General features: G+C 38.5%; 1 protein-coding gene across 1 annotated transcript in view; it reads left to right on the top strand.

Annotated features, from left to right (window-relative positions):
- The first annotated feature begins 2,632 nt into the window (after window positions 1-2,632).
- The window catches only part of LOC104593227 (methyl-CpG-binding domain-containing protein 9), a 46,487-nt gene continuing 25,563 nt past the window's right edge, over window positions 2,633-23,556 (top strand). Inside the window, exons 1-4 of the mRNA XM_010252993.3 lie at window positions 2,633-4,375; window positions 11,308-12,040; window positions 12,202-13,341; window positions 13,463-14,143. Coding sequence (XP_010251295.1) covers window positions 3,867-4,375; window positions 11,308-12,040; window positions 12,202-13,341; window positions 13,463-14,143 — 3,063 coding nt within the window. The 5' untranslated portion in view covers window positions 2,633-3,866. The remainder of the gene's footprint in view (window positions 4,376-11,307; window positions 12,041-12,201; window positions 13,342-13,462; window positions 14,144-23,556) is intronic.

Raw genomic sequence — 23,556 nt, 5'->3', positions numbered from 1 at the left:
AATTGCATAGAAAATGTTGGTTGTTTTTTCTTGAACTAAGATGTGAGCACAACCATGAACTGAATACCTCCTTAGTTGGCCTCCCTTTGAACAATGAGGCATGAGATCAAATCCATGTAGTTGCAACTTGCAAGCTCTTTGTGGTATGGTCAATGGACCTCTCATGCACACTCTCACATGTGCTCTGCTCTTTCCTCACCCATTAATTCTTAGTAGGTTTGTAGCATGTAATATGTAATTGTAATTAAAAAAAATAAAAATCTTGAAACATATGTCCAATCCCAACCCAAACATTGCAAGTTTTGTTATAATAGACCATAAACCAACCCTAATGTTAATTAAGTCTATAGGTTTGATGACTTGATAAGACCTAAATACAATGATAATAAGACGATGTTGTATAATAGTGTTAAGTCTATTGGAATACTTGATAGTATTGGAGAGCCATTTCTCATAAGGAAACAAGCCTTCCTATCATCGAATCTATATCTATACTACTATTATAAGTATGATTAGGGATGGCAATTTGCACCCTACATGACGTGTACTCACCCTCACCCCTCTCCTTGATGGGGTTGCAATTTTTCTTTTTTTTTTTACCTCAATAATGGACTTTTTTTTGGGGGGGGGGGTGGGGATGAATATTTGGATTTTACATCTCATAACATATTGGGCTAAACCAAAACCTCCCTGGCCTATACATTGAATTTACTAAAATGCCTTTAGTCCTTATAATTAAACTATCATTGTTAGGCATATCGCCTTATGTATTATGTGTTGAATCTTATGTAAATAAGGGCAGCTTGGTGCATGAGGCTCCCACCAATGCGGGGTATGGGGAGGGACAAATGTTCATAGCTTTATCCTACACAGACAGAGAGGTTGTTTCTAATTCAAATCTTACGCGAATGATAATTAATAACTTATGTGTCTTTTTACATGCTTTAATCAATTAGTTAGAGAATTTGATATTTATTCATGTTATTTTGCTTGTTTATTGCTTATATATAATAGAAAGTTATATGTGGATTTAGGACCCAACTAGCTAATCTGATTTGTCCACACTTAAATGCAGGAAGGGTAGAGTTGATGAGGGTTTTGCATTTTTCATGTGTGGGGAGGGTTTGGATTTTTGAAAACCTAACTTGTTGTGAGTTTTGGAGAGGGTACAAGTTGGGACTTTTCGGGAATCAATGATGGTTTAGAATTTACAATTGCGATCATAAGTACGAATGAGAGTGTGGAACTTTTGTTTAACTAAAATATCCCATTTTTAATTTGGCTCATTCATGATTGTGAAGGCCAAAAAAAAAGTAATTTGTATTGCTATTTTTCACCATAGAAAATGTAATTTGGACCATTACTTTTTACCTAATTAAATTCCCCTCTCATTAAGTCTTATATTAAAGATACTAACCCTTATCCTCTCTCATTGAATCTAATATTTATGTTATTTTTTGTCATGAATAAATCATATTAATTGTATATAATATATCCAATACATTTTTTAACAATATAAAACTCATGTTTTTTGAAAATCCTCTAAAAACGAAATTGTTCTCTTGTCTTGGTGGCAAGTCAGCAATTCAACCATATGGGTCAAATGGGGCAACCCATGATTTAAATAATAAACCTCTAAAAATATTACATTAAATAGAGAACTATAGAAAAACACACATTTCCAATATTTTATATTACTCACAATAAAGAAAACGAGCATGAATAATTGTTTTTATTGATGTTGTAAATGGAATACAAAATTTAAAATTGATCCCCAAAGTGAAATTGTTTGGAGGTTGGTCCACAATTCAACATTTTTGTGTCAATCTTGATGCCAAAATTAAATAATAAAAACAAAGAAGGAAACATCACAAAAGATATCAACAAAATACACAAATTCATTAATCATATTAAAGAAAAATAAATATGATAAAGAATAATGGTTTTTATTGATGATCGAAATGAGATACACATTTCAAAACTGACCAAAAAATTGAATTGTTTTCATCTTTAGTGGCAAGCCATCAATTAAAAATTTTGGGTAAAACACATCAACCATTGATGTCATAATTAAATAGTAAAATTCTAAAAGGACAGAATCACAAAAAATATAAATTTTTTATAGAAACATTTAGATACATCTCTAATATTATATATTCATCAAATTAAATAATAAGAATAAAAACCATAAACAAGAATTATCTTTATAGAATAGAAATATAAAAAAATATAAAAAATTTGAAATCATATTATTACTATTATCATCATCGAAATTCGTACATATAAAACCCATGCACATTTATTAATTATATAAACGTTCTAAAACTCAATTTTTTTTTGTTGATAAAATTTTTGAAGTTAGGAAACGTTACATTGAAATAATATTATTTAAAAAATATATATGATACCAGAAAGATATGGTAGCGGAAAACTTTGATTATCCCGTGAATTTTGCTAATGGTGAGCACCACCTGAATGCGATTGGCCCTAAATTTTTCTCGGTATCATAGTCAAACCCTTTTATTTTTATTCCAAATATCATCTTTTACAAGCAAAAGAGGACTGCCGTAATGCAGACGAAAAGGAGGGCAGATTGGGCCGATTAGTTAGCCAGCGGGCAACGATTTCTATTATCGTAATTCATCGAAATCGGAAATTCGAATTTTTTTTTGGTGGTAAAGGAAACTCGGAGTAGTTAATTTCATTAGTTCCTGCCGGAAGTTTTTGATCTTGGAACTCAAACTCAACGTTATGCAGATGCCAGATGCAGTGTTATCAGAACCAGAAGAAGCCCGGAGATTTGAAACTATTGTATACCGCATGTTCGGTCTAGTAAGCGGCAGAACCGAAGTACGACAATATTGCTTTCGGATTGTCTTCGATCGAGGTCAAGGTTGCGTTAATGGACACTGTCCCGATGTTTGCGAACTTTTTCTTCTACCTTCTTCTTCTTTTTCTCTTCCGTGCAGCAAAGCCTATGCAAGAGACCAGCCACTCAGCCCACCCGGTCTTTAGGGATCAATCGTGCTCTCGACGCCACCTTGGACAGAAAAGCCTATACAAGTTTTTAGATCCTCAACTCAAAGCGTTAACTCTACAGTTCTACCGGATGATTAGATCAGAGATGGCGCGTGCCCTGTTTCCTGTCTGTCTCGGCTCACCTGACCTGACCTGACCTGAGCAGATCACCAGACCACTTTTGTGCATGCCGGGTAGAGGTAGAGCAGAGACGCAGAGGTATCCTTTTACACTTACCAAATCTCATGACTCCATCTCCGTGACCCTGTTTCAATTCAAACAGTCAAACTTGTTATTGGTAAGATGAGGGCATAAAAGTCATTTCGCATCACACAATTCACATTGATTAATTATATATATACTCTCTTATTTTTTGCCCTCAAAAGCAGGGTCTCGTTCTATCCATCCATAATACTATGATAGTCTTATAGACCTTTCGTACACAACACACGCAACACATACACACATTAACAAGAGAGAGAGAGAAGAAGGGTAGAAGAAAGGAGAAGAGGCGGGGTGGGGGTGTGTTTGGTTCGATTGGTCTTGGTGGTGGGGGTCTGTTCAGTTTGGGCACTTTGCTCGTTTCCCTCTTTTTTTGTTTGTTGCCTCCACCTCTAATCTCTCTCTCTCTCTCTCTCTCGTTTTTTTGGCTGCTCCAGTCGGTCGGTCGAGTCTCGAGCCCAAACGGAAACTTAATTTGTCCTCCTCTTAATCGCAGCCTTCGAATCCTGTAATCTCCTCCACATTTGTCACGGCTACTTGGGAAAAATCGAAAATTTCAAAAATAAAATGCCACGAAGGACGCAGAGGGCACCGTCGAAAGCGAAATCAAGGTTCCTTTTTCTTTAATGGAGTTCAAGGATTCGAGCACCAGCACCAACGATGTGAAGCCAGAGATCCGTCCGGTGCTCTTCGGCATCGATCTCAACGAGATCCCATCGTCGTCCTCGCTCGATTCCCCATCCTCCTCCTCCCAGGACCCGTACGCCGTCGTTCGGGCTTTTATCGATGTCCCCCCGCCACCAGCTGGAATTCTTGCCGAGTTGCCCGGTGATGTCCGTGGGTCGGCGTGTAGTGCATGTGGCCGCCCGGAGGTCAGGAACAGCGTTTTCGTCTGTGACGGCTGCGAGCGCGGGTTCCACCTCAGCTGCGCTGGTATGAGGGGTCGCCAGGCTATCATGCTTGAAGACTGGCTTTGTTCTGATTGTCAGAAGAATGGAGTGGGGAGTAAGCGGTGGCCTTTGGGAGCCGTTCGTACGGGCCCGAACCGAAGTGGTGTTAGGCTTCTTGACATCAATGCTTCGCCGCCGAGCGATGGGGATGGCGAGGGAAGCGAGGAGTTGCGGCAGAATTCTAGGTATGGGCTTTTGGCTTTTGCTCATATCCTTCTCTTTTTATTTTATTCATGTTCTTTAGTCTCTAAGATTCTAACTTGGTGAGAAAAGACGCGTTGAAAATGTAGTTTGCTTCCGGGAAGAAAAAGAAAGAAAAGTTAAAATCCCATTTTCTTCCATGTGAGACTCTGTTTTATTCTTTGTTTATCGCATTAGCTGTTTTCAGCAATAGAAAACCGGGAAGAGAGCTCCTTTAATCGGCAATGAAAGGTTCTCAAGACGTTGTCTAAAGTTAAACATAGAAAACAATTTATAGGAGTGCTAATGTAAGCAACTTAGAAGTTCCTAAATGACTTAAAGCCAGTTCTCCACCCACTTCTGGTAATTGGTTTTCTATAACATTTTGAAGCTTGCTTGCAATGAGACTGCCCAAAAGTTACAGTTTGAAGAGAGACGCCCAAAAATTATTATTGCTCAAATTCTCACATATAAACTTTACAATTTGAATTTAAAATGCAATATGTATAAGCTTTAATAATTTCCCTATTTGGACTTCGGCTTTAGTGCGAACACTTGCTGAAGTGTAAGATTCCTAAATTAAATGAAAAACTTCAACTTTTTCCCCAGAACTGGATAATTCCCTCCTGAAACAACTTGAACGGAATTGTAAGTGTGGCTTACTTGTTCAACTAATTTCTGTTTTGAAGATGGCTTATTATCATTTACGGTATTTTTCATTATTATTATTATTTTTTAATTTCCCCCACCATTGATGATATCCATTCAAAGCATAGATGACATTCTTGTGGCAGGTAATGGAAACTTATTAGGGAAAAAATACAAAGGTAGAAAAACTGTTCACTAGTCTAATGGATGTAGAAACCGCCTGAACCAAATTGAATTCATAAATTAACTTATTGTGATCTTCTGCTTGTTCCTTATAACTGCTTAAAGCCCAACATATAAGATATAACATCACTCAAGACCTTGGACTTAGAAAGGTCATATTCCTTTTTTTTCTTGATTTATTGAAGTCAGTTAAACTATTAATATTCATTATTATGACTAATTAGCATTCAATTAAGACTAAGGTACTGGGGCCATTGGCATGTAGCTATTATCTAGACAGAAATATATTTGGGAAAACCTTTATAATGCCAAAAAATATAAAGACCCAGCAGCAGAAAAAAATGTTCATGGATTGTCCAAGGCACCATATTTCTTTGACCATGTGGGGTTGTCTTTATGAGTTCTTCATGGTCTTGACTCCCTGTCTATTTGGCAATTTGGCATGCAGTTTCTTAGTGTTTTTAGACCAAAGGGAAGTACCAAGACATCCGATTTGATAAAAAATGGCCTGGTAAGGAGAAGTTCCATAATGTTATCCTAACATTATGTGGAGATTAAGGAAATAATAAAGGGCATGGAGATTTGGTTCCGCTTCTTTTTTGATGGTAACAGAAATCTTTATTTTTTTGATGAATGTAACAGAAACCTTTATTGAGTAGTGATAAAAATAGATACGTACAAATGATGTATAGTTTCTCCAGCTACTAACAGTAGCTTTTGTGACAATCACCCTTTTAAGTTGTACGACAAATGCATTTCATCCGGCATCTCTATTTACTCCTTCTCTGGCTAGAGAATTGCTGATCTCTGAATCCAGGTGAATCTTGTATCTGAGCTGATTAATTTCCCTGATGCTTTGTCTGAACCACCATGACCCTGGCCTGTTGTTCTTCATCCACTCTATTACAGTCCGTGAGTCACTTTTCACTTGCAAATTTGTAATGTTGAGAGATCTGCTAAGCCTCAATCCTTGTAGTAGTGCCTAGAGCTCTGCTTTCAGTGAGTTGCCGTGGCCTATAGGTCCTCAGTAAATGGCCATGATAACACCTTCATGACTTTAACCAATTTGAATAAAATAATGGCCTTTAACCAATTTGCTGAAAAATCATTGAATTTCTTTCTTCCCAAATCATCCACGGTATGGCTGCCCTAATATGCCTCCACATCATCATTGGAGATTTGTCTCAATTAGACATTTCATGGCTAAGCAAATAGTCTATAGAGAGCAATTATTCTGGGGAGTCATGGGGAATATGTAATGTAAAGATTGTATATGTAAGAAGGGGGAGGCTAGGAGTCAGTCTACTTGGGGTGCATGGGCAAAACAGGGTTTTAAGAACCTCAAAGTGTTACATAAACGTTTTTCATCAGGACAATTAATGGAAGGGTGTACTTGCATATCTATTTTGAAATGTGAAGGGTGGTTTGGCCTTTTGCGGACGTCAAATAACAGAGGAGGTTTAAGTATTTGTCAGAAAACACAGGAGAAGTTCAAGTAATTTTCCTATACATTTATATACTCATCTAATCTATCAGTTGAACTGAATGGAATTAATTTGAGCAATTTGGAGCTAACACCTATGTCTTCAAAAAGAGATCGGATTAGCGGAATGTCAATATGCAGTGGCTGTTTAGTGGGCTGTGGAACTAATGATAACGCCCCATGCTAGTCTATAAATGCAGATGGCCCACAACCACTCACTCTTTCACTTAGCATTTATGGCTGGCATGGGGTGTTGTCACTGCTGCAGATTTAGCATGAAAGTTTCTGATATAACCCCATTTTAGTTTGGCTTCTAGAATCAAACATAGAGTACAATTGAATTGTTTCTTATTTTGCTTGGGAAAGGACATTCTAATATTAAATGATTCATGTTGTGCAAATGTTTAGAAATACCTTCTTGAAATAAAGTGGTCATCACTTAAAACTCTCTCTGTCTCTCTCTGATTGGCAACACAGAAAATATTTCATTGATTGATTAAAATGACAAGAGGTTACAACAAGAGGTTGTGAATACAATTGAGTTAAACCATTACATTACTCACACACACACACACGCCACCATCACCCTATTGCAATTGTGCTCAACACATTTGTTGTTTATGGATTTCTTGTCTATCCAGACCATCTGTGAGACAATTAGCAGATCTTCTTACCCATCTTATTTGGACGTTAGAATCTTTTGAGTGCCACTTCTCAGTAAGGCTGCAGCTTGGGCCGGGTTGGCCCGAACCCAACCCGGAAAAGTTGGGTTGGGTTGATGTTTGGATTAGGGTTAGGGTTGAAATTCATGAACCCGACTTTACTTCGGGTTGGGTTAGGGTTGACCCCTTAGCCAACCCGACCCAACCCAACCCGAATCTAACTCTATAGTACATGTCATATATAAATATATGTTATATGTAATATATAACGTACATTGATTTGTTTAGATGCATGATATTTGTATAGCTCCCACCATATAGTATCATGTATTTCTTTGAAGATAATTACTTCACTTAATTCTAATTAGAAAGACTAAACCTTAATAACATTATTTTTTGTTTTTTGAAAATTTTATTCTTCATCTCCTCTATGTTGTTTGCCGCCTAAGAAAGATCTATCGTAAGTCATAACTCATAATAAACTATAGTAATTTCTGATACTTGTTTTTCTCAATTTTGTACCAAAAGAACAAAAAAAAACGTCAACAAACAAATACTAATGAAACATAGGATTAATATATGTAGTGAGAGTTGAGTTAAGATCTAAAATCAAGAAATTCTACGAGGTTTTAAGGGATGGGAAGAAGGTTGGGTTGGGCCCAATCCGAGTTCAACCCAACCCGAAATTGACTTCGGGTTGGGTTAGGGTTGGGTTAGTCGGGTTGAAGGCCGGGTTGGGGTTTAGAACATAGGGTTGGGTTAGGATTGGCTTCAACCCGACCTAACCCAGCCCGACTTGCAGCCCTACTTCTCACTTGTGTCTGATTTCATTTCCTAACTGCCAAACCACCCCTTAACTTTTTTGACCATCCTACTGCTAACTTTGAATCCCCTTCAATGATCAACCTTACAACTCTTGTCTCAGTTTTTTTTTTTTTAAAAGAAAGAGGACTACCTTTATTCACAGTCTGAATTTCCAAATGAAAAATAAGGGAAGTCCAAATCCTTATTCTCAAGGATCAAAGGACGTAATTAGAAAAACCTCTTTAGCGTCCTATAGTCATATACTTGTGTTATCTCTTTTTGTTAATGGTCTGAGAGGAACATTCCAGCCTTGCCCATAAGATGCCTAATAAATGCACTTCCTGTTTGCTGGGTCGTGATCCCATGGCATTTGGGGGTCAAATAGAGGAGTGGGCTGAGCTGGTGCAGTGGGTTTGTTAGGGTGTATGGAGCTGTATCCCATTTGCAATTTGCTGGAACATTTGGAAGGAGAGGAGCAGAAGGACTTTTGAAGACAAAGCCTGCAGCATGGACAAGATGGTCGCGGCTGTGGGCAGATCAGTGTTAGAATGGTTGCTGATTCTTCCAGAATTCAGTCAGTTAGAACAGGAGGATTTTGGAAATAGTTTAGGGTAGTTCCTGGATTATCAGATTTGTAATGTGGAGCTTGTTCTTTATTCTGAAAGTTGGTCTATGTATTCGGGTGATGACTTGTCACCCTCTTTTGTAACTTCTTTTATCTTTAATTAAAATTTTATTTTACTTATAAAAAAAATCCCATGGCATTCATTAAGTTTTGCTTCCTCAAGGCACAGATTAGGATAGGCAGTGACTGAACTATTCCAGGCATCGTCTTGAAGTGTATTGAATTCTATTCCCTACTACAAAATTGACAGCTATGCATTTTTGGAAATTCTTTTTCTTTATGCTCTTCCAGGCTAAGATCTGATTATTATCCACTACCTTGTTGCAGGTCTAACTTCTGTTTCTTTATATTTGTCATCAATAACTATGTCGTCAGATGGTTACTCTCCTTCCAAAACATCAATTCCTCCAGGAAAATCCTAATTCATCTTTCCAAGGTCTTGATGCTAAACTGCTTGCAACCACCACCAAGCATACCCAACCTAATGGACTAAATTTTACTGTATGGTGCAATCAACTAGCATTAAAAGAATTTAAGGATATCAGGAGAATTGATGCATAAGAGTATCGGGATGTGATATGGGATGTTGATTTAGTTTTGACCTTTTGTTTTCTTAGCTTTTTTTGGGGGAATTTGGGATACCAATTGTAAAATTTATTAAAGGTTGTAACCTGTTTCTTTGAATGCTTGAATTCATGGGCTTTGTTATGAAGATATAGGTTCTATAATTTATTTGTCTATTTACAAATACACCACCTGTCACAGGAGCAAAGAGCTAGCAGCAAAATCCAATAAATGTCTGCAACTGGTGGTAAAGCTAGCTTTGAAGGGTATGACATGGCCATGTGGATGATAAAAGAAATGTTGAAGACAAGGGGTATTATGAATAATTCTACCCCCACCCGACTCAGAAACATGCCATTTCCTGAACCTGCCTGACCCTGTAGGGTTGGACCTGATATCAATCCTTCCCCACCCACAGCCTTTCAATTGCATTATTTATAACACATTTTGAAAATCTAAAAGACATTTGTTTAGGTTGGAATTTGGTTAATAGATTCTGAGGTGTCACTTCCTCCATTAGTTAAAGAAGAAAAACCAAAATAAACATGAAAAGAAATCCTAAATTTTAAGGGTTTGGAGTTAGAAGCCATGACCGGTGGGGTGGGCAAGCCAATCCCCAACGTGACTCGGCTTAAAGAATGAAAACCCTAATGCAATCCCTTACCAGAATAAACCTGACCCTATAGGATCAGGTCAAGGTGGGTTTACTATTTAACCCGATCCGTCCATTGACATCCCTAGCCATATGGTGAAGTCTTTATCAGTGTTCAGTGCGTTGGCTTGGGTGAGTGATTCTTAGGGTGCTCAACCTCAATGTTTGTTACCTTTTTGGCTACTTGGAGCGTGGCGAGTTCTAGGCCTCTCATAGGGGTGTGTCTTGTTGAAAGGTGTCTGTGAGTTTTCTGTGCTTGAATACAAGGAGAGCTTACTCATCAAAAAAAAAAAAAAAATCAAGGAGAGCTTGTTTACTTGTATGACACCTTTCTTTATGCAGATATTAGGCCCATATTTCCTCCCCTATCAATTTTATTTTATGTTTTTTTTTCCTTTCTGTACATTGATCCTTGGTGTAACTGTTTTATTGATCTCAAAGAGAAGGTTTAGATTATCGCCTGATAGGTAAGATGGGCCTTCTTCAATTGGAAGGTTGTCTTTGAATGGTAAAGGGTCAGGTTATATTTTGTTGCTCAAGTCCTGTTTATAGTAGGTGACTGGAACTCTAATTTTCATGTTGGATGCTGAGACAGGGAAGAACCTACTTCATTTTTTCATGATGGGAGACTGGACAAAGGCTATTTTCTGGGGTTCCACAATTGATTGGTGCCTTCGTAGACTCTCTATATTTTCTCTTAAATTTGAGAGAAAAGAAAACAGCATTTTGTTTGAATATCTTGTCCTCACCTTTTTCGATTTCTAATGGCAAGAGGGCAGATACCAATTCTCTCTCACACAAACACACAACAAAAGAAAAAAAGAAAATAAAAAGACTCCCATACCTTTTGTATTTATTCTGTTTATATATATTATTATGATATTTTTGTGCTAATGCATAAAGAAAATTTCTCTACTCTTCAAAAAGAAGGAAAGAGCACCTCTATTGTCGATCCAAATAATAGTAACAACAATAGTATTGCCAAATGTGTCAGTACTAATCCTCTAAATGTACTATACTTGGTAATAGTGGTGAATGTATAAGGATGAATACCTGCCTTTTTAAGATGGTGATGGTAAAAGTAACAACTCAAACTGTTATTTGTATTTGTTTACATTGGATGGATTACTCTTTTCCTTGGGATCAAAGTATACCCTGCTCCTTTTGTTTGTTAACATTGATCAAAGTAACTCCCCCACCTCCATGCATTTATTGCTTATTCGGTTGGGATAGCTTCTTTTTTGGTTAATTAGCGGTTATGTTACTTGGTTTTGCTCCTAGGAATGATTACTGATTGAAGTTTTGGTGACTTGTAGAATGCCTACGATGTGTGAAAATTCTCTTACTGGGATTGCATTTGGCGCCTCAGCGACATGTTCTAGCTCATTGTGTGTGGGGAATGGATTTGATTTACTCAAGGAACCTGGTATGATGATTGAAACAGTCAACTTAGATTCCAAAGAAGCAATGCACCAAAGGCTAACTACTACTAAAAGTTTTGAGGAGACAGATTCGAGCTCCACACTTAAAGGAAGGCTTCGGAGTAACAATAATACAACCCTTAGATTACCACCTCAGAATACAAATGAGATGTTTCTGCAGGCTCTGAGAGAATTTATTTTTGAAAAGCATGGTGTACTTGGAGAAGGCTGGCATGTTGAACTTAAACAACATGTAGGTAGGTGTGATGCCTTTGCAATTTATTGTGCTCCAGATGGCAAGAGATTTGAGTCAATGTTGGATGTTGCCTGTCATCTTGGGTTGGTGTTGAAAAGCAACTCTGTAGATGCTGAGGATAGAGGTGATGGGTTTACTTCAGTTCAGAAAGGCTTACATCCACGTAGAAGAAGAAAAGAATCTGCAAGACTTTCAAGAACGAATAGTTCTGCAGAAAATCAAGATTCTTTGAGAAATGGCTGTAGTAGGGATCCCTCATTTGACATGGATATTGTGGAAACTATGGCATACAACTTAGGGAGTAATGGAAGAATTACAGAAAATGGAGCAGGGGGAGATTGTGGCAGTATACTTCAGCAACCTAAACCTGAGGTAAGTGAATAATACATATTTATTATTTTGTCAACCTGTTCCTTATAGAGCCTTATTTTCTGCTGCTATAATGATTATTGAATTATTCTTGATATATTCTAGTATGTCACATAAGTTATTTAGTCTTGGTTTTCATGCTTGACTGTTGATGCTACTTCCAGGATGGACTTCCGGTTCAGTATGAAGATTTCTTTGTTCTCTCATTGGGTAACATTGATGCCCGACCATCATATCATGACACTAGCAAGATATGGACTGTAGGTTATAAATCCTCTTGGCATGACAGGATTACTGGGTCTCTTTTCACATGTGATGTATTGGATGGTGGTACCTTTGGACCTATTTTCAAGGTCAAAAGATGTCCATGCTCTGCATCAGAAATCCCCACTGGGTCAACAATCATCTTGAACACAAGTCTTGGTCGACTTGATGCTACAGAAAATATAGAAACTAATGCTTCTCCAACTTTTGGCATGGACTATGATGATGATTATGATATCCAATTGATTCTCGCTGAACTGTGTCTTCCACCTACAGAACATAACTCTTTGTCATGCTTTGAAAGTAGTTCAAGTGAAGCTTGTGATTTTCAAACAATGAATAGTTTGCCATCTCAATCCAGTTGCCTACTAGAGAGAACTGACAAATTTGTCACAGAGAATTCAGGAGTGAGGGATCAAATTGGTGAGTTTGTAGTAGAAGGGAGATCATCTTCTTCAGTGTGGGGGATGGTTTCTCAGACTCTTGTTGATGCTTGCCACAAAGTCTACAATAAAAAAGGCAGACTTAATTTTTTATGTAATCATGATTTAGATGTGGGTTGTTCATCATATTCTAATGTTAAAGATCCAAAAAGTAAAGATGATTTTGGTTCATTAGCCAAATTTTGCAGTTTGATGGGGCCTGTTGACATCCCATGTGTAATTCAGAGTGAGACTGACCTTGAGAACTCGTGTAAAGCACTGTCAAGATGGTTGGACCAGGATAGATTTGGACTAGATATGGAATTTGTGCAGGAAATCATAGAACGGCTTCCTGGAGTTGATGAATGCTCACGGTATGAATTTCTGGATAAGAGAAATTACTCATCAAAAGCATATACGGTTGGAAGTGGTCTTCTCCTGGCTAAAAGGAAGAGTCAAGTAGGAGATTTGGAAGGAGAGGGCTTAGATGGTTTATTCAGACAGTATAAAAGACCCAGGAGGGAGGGTGTGGTTGATCATGAAATAGATCATCACCATCCTCCTGGCAAACCTCTGAGCTCTAGGCTTCCTGCAGAGTTGATTGGTGATGTTCTTCAGGTATGTCCTTGCCTTGCGATTATTTTTTAAAGTATATTGTGATTCTTTAGTTGTGATACAGAACTCTTGCTGTAACTTCATTAGGTTTTATGACCTTTCCCTTTATGGTTTATGTGTTCAGGTATTTGAGTTGCTAAGTCGGTTCTATGATATTCTGGGTCTGAAGGAACCATTGTCATTTGATGAATTTGAGGAGGAGCTTGTAAATCCGTGGTTTGACAGCTCAAATTTCCTTGATAAGTTTGAAAAAGAAATTCAGGAAACCAGAGATCCAAACATACATACAGGTGGCAATACCTTGTTCCCAAGTACTGAACCTGAGGGTACTGTACCTGGGGAAAATCCACATGCATTCATTAAAGTGGAAACTGAATCAATGAAGGAAGCAGCCCAAGCTAGGCTTGCATCTCAAACTTACAATAGATGCACTGGTGTTGCTTTGACAAAGGCTCATAGCACTCTGCTAAAAGTGCTAATTGGTGAGCTTCAGTCCAGAGTTGCAGCAATTGTTGATCCAAATTTTGATGCTGGAGAATCAAAATCTAGAAGGGGGAGAAAGAAAGATGCTGACAATTCAATTCTGGTGAAAAAAACAAAGCTTGATATGCTCCCAGTTAACGAATTGACTTGGCCAGAATTAGCTAGGAGATATATTTTATCCGTCTCTTCCATGGATGCCAACCTTGATTCTGCAGAGATTACCAACCGTGAGGGGGGGAAAATTTTTCGGTGCTTGCATGGTGATGGTGGAATGCTTTGTGGCTCACTTACTGGAGTGGCTGGAATGGAAGCAGATGCTTTGGTAAGATTGGATCACACTTATTATTCTACTCTGTTTTGTAGTTTTGATTGCAAAATCTTTTCGAAGTTTCAGATGAAAATCTTCATACTGTTTCCTTCACTGCCTTGCCCATTTTCTCCTTATGACTCAGTAGTATATCTGTATATGCTTACCATCAGATTGAAATTGACATGTCTTGTACATCATTGTTCTTTGAAACAGTCATGATAATTATTACCTAATATGGTTGCATGAAAATATGGGGCACGGCTGCATTAGTAAGGGGATAAGTGTTATTTACTTTCCCAATCTGTTATGTGGATATTTTATTGCTTTGACAAAGGAAACCCTTTAAATATCATGCTCATTTCATTCAACAATCAATAATACTATACTGACCCCCAAACCCAGGCAGTACACAAATATTGGACTGACATGGAGTTTTAGCAAAAAAATGCTCCATACCAAATTGATGTAGGATCACTTGGCAATCTTAGTAAAGAATACCTGATTTAGGGTAAAAGGTGCAATGTAAAAAGTTTAGAAGTAAAATTGTACAGATTTCTCTACCTTCCCCTTCCTTTTCCAGTTTTCCTTCAAACCAAATGCAGCCTAAGGTTTAAAACAAGGGCTTATGAAAATGTGGAAATCTACTTATGAATGAACATCTAGTCCATGTGTGTGCACATCAGTCTGTTGGGGATCTTTCTTTGTTTTCTACTTATCTGGAGCATTGGCAGGTTGTGCTGTTTGCGTAGGCAGTGGCCCTTTTAGGTGTTGGGTGGTTTTAGAGTTGTGTTTTTGTTTGATTTTATTGCATGCTATCTCAACACCTCATGTGGATGTAATCAGTTCTCTTTTATTTTTTTAATAATCTTTTCTTTTTATTACAAAAAATGTGCATGCCAGTCCACTTTTCAAGGCTCAAAATATCTTCTTTGAGGAAGCATAGCAAACAATGAGGGAACTAGATAGTAGAAAGGGGGGGGGGGTAGTAGTAGTAGTAATGGTAGGAGGGAGGAAATTGTTTTCTGAATGATGCCAATTTAGTTCCATAGCAATTTCTGAAGACTCCTATCCCGGATTACCTAATCTGCAGCCATCTAAATTCATTTTGATGAAATCATGAGTAGGAGGTGATCACAGTTGACTATAGGTGCTCTAGCTGTTAAAGAGCAAGCAATGATTTGCCACCCTCTAATAGGGGTGATCATGGCCAGGCTTAGCACCTATGATAAGGGCGACAGCCCAGGCTCAGTTCTGAAATATAAGCCTTGGCTGGGCTTCCAGGCCTATGACTAAATACATTATATTAAATGTATATATAATATTTAATGTCCTATAATGTATGCATGGAATAAATGTTATGTTGGGCCCAGGCCCAGCCCACAAATTTCCAGGCCTGGTGCATGCTGGGCCTGAGCACAAACCTAGCTGAAGCCTGGAAATTTGTTGGCCAGGCTAGAAAGGACCACTCCTGTGACCTGTCCTCTAATGATGTCATCATAGAAAATTGAGCAAAGATTACCTGATGTGCCATCCTCACCATAATAATTTCAATGCTTGCTTCCTTTTTTTTTTTTAACTTTTATCTTTGAGTATTCTTGCACTCCTTTCTTTCCAGATTGTCAACACGATTGTTACCTCAATACACCTCCACATTGTTTTATTAGCTGCTTGTTGCCTCCTCTGCCTTTGTCAGCTGTTTGTTATTTCCTTCACTTTTGTTAGCTGCTTTTCAGCCATTAAAATTCACTCCATGTCTTAAATATAGTTTTACAACCACACTTTTTTTTTTTTTTTTTTTTTTTTTTTCTGGGGGGGGGGGAGAGGAAGCTGCAAGGAAAAAAAATTAAGGAATTGGAAGAAAATTTGGGAGGCCTCTCAAGAGGACAGAACAAGAGAAGTTGATTTCTGACAAGAACATTTCCAGTGGATGAAGTGTTGAAGCACAAAAAAACTAGGTCTACGGAAGGTGTAAGGTATGGTTGTAAGGACTAACTTTTTTTGATCAATATGGTTGTAAGGACTTTGAGAAAGGTGGGTTGGTAACAGGGCAAATCTTCAAGAGGAATGTGGTTCTAGAATTAGAAAGAATAAACGAAAATTCCAAGGACTTACAAAGAGGTCAGAGAATGTCTCTAATGCAGTAAGAAGGTTCAAAACTCAGAAAGACTAGAATGGTACATGTTACATAAATTTTTGCCAGATTAAGGGGGGCTTGTTTGTGGTTAGTCCCAAAAAAGGTTAAGAAAACAAAGAGTATTTGCAAGAGAAACAAAGGGGTTCTGGCTCCAGTAAGAAAAGAATTTCAATGGGGTACAGAATGTCCTACTATGTTTTTGTTTTGCTCTTGGGGTGTAGATTTTGTATCAGGCATGTTGGAGTTGGATTTAGTGGGTATGGTTCTTAGCTAGTTGTTCCTGGGAGGGTGGGTTTTGAGGTTGGTGCTCTATATGTAGTAATGTGCATGGGCAGGGTTATTGATAAAAAAAAGTGCATGGGCAGGGCCAGTGTGGATTTTTGATTTACTTGATGTAGGGTCTGCGGGGTTGTGAAATAAGGGATTGATTATTTGGGTTTTTGTTATGTTTGTTCCTTGTCTTGGGTGATTCCTTATCACCTGTTTTGTAACTTACCTCTTCTGTTTTAATGAATTTTCTTTTTTATTTACTATCAAAAAAGTATGCAAACGTTATTTATCAAAAAAAAAATGCAAACGTGACTAGGACCTATTAATGTTCACATCCAAACAATTCCAGAAGAAAAGGCCAAAACACCTAATATACTCTTCTATTTTGACAACTAAGTAAAGCCTAAGGCCTGAAGAGGCCATTAAATTAGCCAGCAAATCAATTAGGCCTGCATTACCTGGTGGCCATGGCCTGGATTTAATTTTATGTATTTGTGTGTGTTTTGGTGTACAGTTATATGACCCACTTAAATTTTTAAATAGGGGGTGATTTGGGCCACTATTCCGGCAGCTGTGGTTTGGGCCATTTGGTCTGAGAGAAACAACAGAATTTTTAATCAAAAAGTGAGAGGGGCAGAGGATATAGTTCAACTGGCTGTTGGTAAACTGCTTTCTTGGATCTCGGTCACTTTGAATTCAGAAACTCAAATGTAACTCATCTATTGAGAACTCAGTCAATCTGGTGTTTGTAGTGGGAGTCCCTCAGCCCTGTCCATTTGTGGGCAGGTTCTGTTCTGTACTTTTATGAGTTAATTTTAATAAATTTATCTTACCTTTTCAAAAAAAAATTTCTAAATAGGGGGTGAGTGAATAGGAGAATAAGTTTGCAATTGATAATATACAATTTTGAATACAAATTTAGGCTTAAATTTAAATTTTTAATTTTTTTAGAATATCAAATGGCTCTATGGAAGATGTGCATTCATTTCTGGATTTCTTTGGTTTTAAAGTTGGACAAAAGGACAATAAGGGTGGGGGAAGTTCTATGGAGAGAGAAAAAAACACATTGGGATGCTATTACAAATGGAAATGAAGGAGAGAGGCAGTGACTGAGGTGCAAGAGTCCATCGATTATCTGGAAGGTGATATTAGGGAAGAAGGGGGAAAGAAGAGGTTGAAGGGATTGGCAAAGTTGTAAACAATGGCTCAGGAGGTAAAGAGGTGGGTGAAGAAAGAAGAGGAGGCAACCGGAAAAATACACAAGGTGCTCCTTCTAGAGTTTACAACAGAAAAAGGAACTATTGGACAAGGACTTTAACAGAGAAGGGAAGGCAACAGAGGGCAGAAGATTTGTCTGAAGATGATAGAAGTGTAAGGGATTCAAGTGAAGAAGAAATTTGTGTTGATGAGACACATTACATTGAAAGAACTATTGATTTGAATAAAGTGGTTGATATGAAGCTGGAAGTTAGTAAGGCATTGGGCTGAATGTTATAGGAGAACCCTTTACTAGGAAAATGTTTCAGGAATTGGAGGAAATCTACAAGATGTTGGTGAGTAAAATTACATGATGTAAGGAGAGGGTAGAAAACTTGACGTTGGTGGTAAAGCTCTTTGAGAGGGTGTCTAATTTGATGATTAATTGGTCAAAGAGCTTAGTTGTTGCAACCAACATTGAAGAGGAAGATTTGAGGCTCATGGCAGATTCCCTAGGTTGTGAGAAAGGAGTGTGGCCTATGAAATATTTAGGTTTACTCCTAGGTGATAACCCTAGATCTGCTAGTTCAGATGGGGAGAGGTGGTGAAATTGAAGGAAGAAGGGGAATTGGGAATTGGTAATGTTAGTTTGAAGAATCGGGCTTTGCTCAGCAAATGGCTATGGAGGTTTCCGAATGAAAATGAGAAATTATGGCACAAAATAGTTGCAAGCATTCACGGCTTGTCAGGCAATGGATGGGATGCTGGATGTATTCATAGAGCTACCTTGGCTGCTCCCTTGGAAGCTCATCCATGATCTCCTTCCTACCTTTCTAAATCATATCAGGTATGATTTGGCTTTTGATAAAAAAAATCAGATTCTGGGAGGATGTGTGGATTGGGAACATCCCTTTGTGTGAGAGATTCCCTTCTCTTTTTGATCTTTCTAGCTTCAAGGGTAGGCCTATTTCTGAATTTTTGAGTCAGCACTCCCATCCCTCGGGGCTGAATTGGAACTTTGGCTTCAAGAGGAACCTTGGAGAGTATGAACTTCCTAGCGTGCCCGAATTGTTAAACTTGCTGAGTTCAGTGTTCTTGGGAGAAGTTGGATCGGATTCTAGGGTTTGGGGACCTAATTCTGATGGCTTTTTTTCTTGTAAATCCTTGTTACATTCTTTGGTAGCCACCTCCTCGTCTCCTTCTTTCCCAGTCAAGGAAATTTGGTACTCTCCCATTCCCCCTAAAGTTAGTGCTTTTTGCTGCGAAGTGTGTCATGGTTGTATTAATACCTATGATCGACTTCAAAGAAAAAGACCAAATTGGTGTTTGTCCCCTAACTGGTATGTCCTGTGTAAGTTGAATGGTGAGACTGCACTTCATCTTCTAATCTCTTGCCCTTTTGTTAGCTTTATTAGAAATTGGTTTGCTGCCCTCTTTGGTTGCAGGTGATCTTCTCCTGACAGGCTGGGTGGCTTGTTTAGCCCCTACAGGTATTAGTTGCACTAAAAAGAGGGATAAGATCCTGTGGAGGTGTACTAGAGTAGCACTATTGTGGACTGTTTGGGAGGAGAAAAATGCAAGAATATTTGAAGAAAGAGAAAAAAAACAAGGAAGCCTTGATTGAGACAATAATATTGAGAGTGGCACACTGGGCAAAAAGCAAGAAGTTGTTCTCAGATTTCAAGGTTGAAAATTTCTTCAGGGCTTGGGGTGTTATTGCTGGAAGAAGCTGTTGAGACACGGTCTCCCCCATTAGATGGCTGGAAGAAGCTGAACTTTGATGGGAGTTGTGTGGGTAATCTGGGTCCCTCAGGCATTGGGGGGGGGGGTTAGAGATGTTGATGGAAACATCATTTCTCTATTCTCTGTTCTGTGGGACAGGGTGATGTGGCAAGGTCAGAGTTTCTGGCTGCAGTATATGGGGTTGAAAAGGCAAAGGAGCTGGGTATTAGCAAACTGTTCATCGAGGGAGACTCAAAAACTGTGATAAAATGGCTGCAGAAGGGGAGGGGGTGACATGGCAATTGAGAAATGAACTCAGAAGATTTAAATGGTTCTCAAAGGTCATGTCAATTTGTGTGAGAAGGGTGAGGAGAACTGCCAACAGCTTGGCAGATAGATTAGCTATGCAAGGGGTACAAAGAACACATCTGTTTTGGGCTCAGCTGTAATTTTGGTTTGGGTCAGCTTGCTAAAGCTGGGTTTCTTTCACAGCTTCTTGTTGTAACCATTTTTTTCTTTTAATCAATGAAATCTTTTCTATATTGCTGATAAAAAAAGTCATTGGACCTTAGATTTAGGTAAAAAAAGAAAAGAAAAAAAAAACAAAAAGAAAAAAAAGAACCATGTTGAGGATTATTTCATGGAATGTGAGAGGGTTAAGAGACTTCAAGGGAAGAGAGGTTGTAAAGAATTTGGTGAGGGAGAACCGGGTGGATCTATTACTTTTGCAAGAAACAAAGGTGGAAAAAATGGAGATGGCCTACACTACAGTGCTCAAATAATTGTGGGTGGGTTGAGTGTGAGGCAAATAGTTTTTTTTTTTTTTTTTTTGGACAAAAGGATAAAAGTGGGATTCTTTAAGTGTTTACATTCGGTTTCAGTAATGCTGGATCACTTGGAAACAAAAGGGGAATAGAGGGGAGTTGTCGGAGGATCCTGAAGGGTTTCATGATGTGGGGGTGGGCCCTTGGATTTTGGGGGGATTTTAACATATGTGTGAGGTTGAATGAAATGAATTAATGAGGAGTTTCGGGGAGTTGATTAGACGAAATGGGTTGATTGATTGTAGTTGTTTGGGATCAAAATTTACTTGATCAAATGGGTAAGATCTATCTATCTTGAGAAGATTGGACATGTTCTTATTAAATGGGGACTAGGAGGAGCTATTTTCAGATGTGGTACAGAAAACATTAGCACTCTCTATTTCAGACCACATACCTATCCTTGAGAAGTTTCATAAAGTTGGATGGTTCCAAGCTTTTTAGGTTTGAAAACATGTGGTTGGTGCATCCACAATTCTTGTAGTTTTGTTGAAGAGAAGTGGAAAAGTTATCAGATTGAAGGTAGGGCTGGTTTTGTTATGATGAGAACATTAATATCTTTAACAGAGGATTTAAAAGTGTGGAATAGAGTGGTGTTTGGAAATGTGGTACCCAAAAAATTACAAATTTTAAAAATGGTGGATTTGTATAGATTGGAGGAAGGTGACGTATTGTCAAGATCAAGAGAAGGAGGGAAAGTGAACTATTGATGGGTGAGTTAAAGAATGTAATTCATGAGGAGGAAAAAGCCTAATAGGTGCTTGTCTCCACATTGGTGCATCCTATGCAAGGCTAATGGTGAAAGCCCCTACCACTTATTAGTTTCCTGCTCTTTCGGTTCTGATATTTGGGTTTGGTTTATGGACCTTTTTGGTTACAGTTGGCTCCCTCCTCCAAGTATACAAAGCTTGTTTGTTGCTTCTTTCTTTAGGTGGTCGAAGAAAAGGGGTAAAATCATGTGGAGATGTGTAAGAGCTTCCATTTGTTGGACTTTGTGGGAAGAAAGGAATTTAAGGATGGGTTCAACCTCTCTTTTTACAAGACTTGCTGGAGTATAGTTAGGATGATGTGGTGCCGATGGTTAAGGAGTTTTGGCAAGAAAAAATGATTGAGAAGAGTGCAAATGCAATTTTTTCTCTCTTATTCCCAAGGTTGATGGAGCAAACAAAGTGATAGATTTTAGACCAATAAGAGTTTGATTTCAAATCCATATAAGATCATCACAAAGGTTTTATCAAGAAGGTTGAATCAGTTTTACTTTTACACAAGATTGTGGGCCCCGCTTAAATGTTTTGTTGAAGGAAGGCAGATTTTGGTTGGAGTGATGGTGGCAAGTCAGTGTGTTGATGCAAGAATAAAAAGTGGCAAGGAGGTGTTTGTAAAATCGATATTGAGAAGGCATATATGATCGTGTAGAATGGGGCTTTCTTGAAGAAATTTTGGGAATGGGCTTTGGGGAAAGGTGTAGAAGTTGGATGTTTGCCTGTGTATCCTTGGTGTCATTCTCGGTGATTGTAAATGGTCTTTCAACACAATTTTTCCAAGCAATGAGGGGAATAAGGCATGGCGATCCTCTTTTCATTATTATTTGTATTGGTGGTAAGTTTAAAGTAGATTGATGATCAAGGGAGTAGAATTAGGAATGACTGGGGGATTCAACGTGTGCAAGGAAGGAGTTTCCATTTCTCATCTTCAGCTTGCAAATGATTCATTAATATTCCTAGAAGCTTCAGTTGACCACGTTCTGAAATTGAGGGCTATTTTGAGATGTTTTGAGGTATTAGCAGGGCAAATGATCAATTTGATGAATAGTGGTGATTGGAGTGGGCAATATATCTCAGACCTTTTTAGAAGAATGAGCAAAGCTTTGAGATTGTAGAGAAGATGGGCCGAATGGCCCATAGGTTGCTTATTCCTTCTTGTTATTTATGTTTCTTTTCTGTAATGGGCCTTATTCTGGGTCCATCCTGTCAATATTAAGTTCTGTGTAAATTCTTGCCCAACTAAGGGCCTCCTTGTAATTATTCAAATATTTCTAATAAAACAGTGTTAGGGGGCTGAGAGAGTGTGAGTTCGAAATCCTCTTCTCAGACCCTCATTGCCGAACCCTCAACTCTCTTCTCTTCAGTTTTCTTCATGGTATCAGAGCATACCTGAAGTTCAGTATCCTAGGGCTGGAAGCTTGACTCGTGTTGCCTGATTCTTGGAGGTCATTGGAAGTGCCCAAGACATGAATCTCTTGGAGAAGTGGTTCGGTGGCCAGGAAGAATCAGAGAAAAGAAAAGGGGAAGAGGAACAGTTCGGTTCTGTTTAAGCTCAAAACTGTAAGTTGTACTCAGATTTCTGGGTTCAATTTTCTTCTGGTTCGAAACTGTAAGTTGTACTCAGATTTCTGGTTCGAAACTGTAAGTTGTACTCAGATTTCTGGGTTCAGTTTTCTTTCGGTTGTTCTGTATTGCTTTCGACTGTGTTTGGACTATTGAACTGTCTGAAAGCTTTGGTTGTTCTGTACTACCTTCGGCTGCCATTGAATCTGGTTTAACCCAGAAATTTCTGGGCTGTTTTTCACTCCTTATTGGACTGTCAAACAGCTGAAACATCCCTGTAACAAGGTTGTGGATTGTTGCTTATATCTGGCTGTTTTTGGGGGGCTGTACGAACTGTTATTGAGGCCTTTTTTCTCCTCTTGACAGTGGGGTTGTCTCTATTGCCCACACTGTGTTTGTAAAAAGGGTACTTCGGCTGAGTGCCAAGTGGTATTTACTTTGAAGTCCAGATTTGAAAAGGGTACTTCGGCTGAGTATCTAGAAGTTTCTGTTTTACTTCTTGAAGGCTGAACTCAGTGTATTGCCTTCTTGTGGTCGGCTGAACTCTGTTCTTGCTTGTCCTTATTCAGTATACTTGTAGAAGTCATCTGAAATCATATTTGGAGTGTTTACATGATGTACTCCTCAGAGTTTGAAAACAAAAGTGGTGCTGAATATGGACTGGTTCAGGGGACTCCAAGTGACTCCTTATTGACTGTGACCACAGTTAAACTAGATGGAACTAATTATCTGGCATGGTCGCAATCAGTAAAGATTCATGTATGTAGTAGATGAAAGTGGGGGTTCATTTCCGGGAGTAAGAAGGCTCCCCTAGAAGATGATCCATCCTACGAGAAGTGGATGCAAGAAAATTACACTGTCATTGGGTGGCTTGTGAACTCAATGCAGCCACAAATCAGTCAACACTACCTATGGATGAATTCAGCAAAGGAAATTTGGGACAGTGTTGTAGAA

The sequence above is a fragment of the Nelumbo nucifera genome, chromosome 3 (genome assembly GCF_055504915.1).
Source record: "Nelumbo nucifera cultivar China Antique chromosome 3, China Antique-T2T, whole genome shotgun sequence".
NCBI lineage: Eukaryota > Viridiplantae > Streptophyta > Magnoliopsida > Proteales > Nelumbonaceae > Nelumbo > Nelumbo nucifera.
The sequence above is the reverse complement of the archived record's forward strand: the minus strand, read 5'-3'. Positions and strand labels throughout refer to the sequence as shown.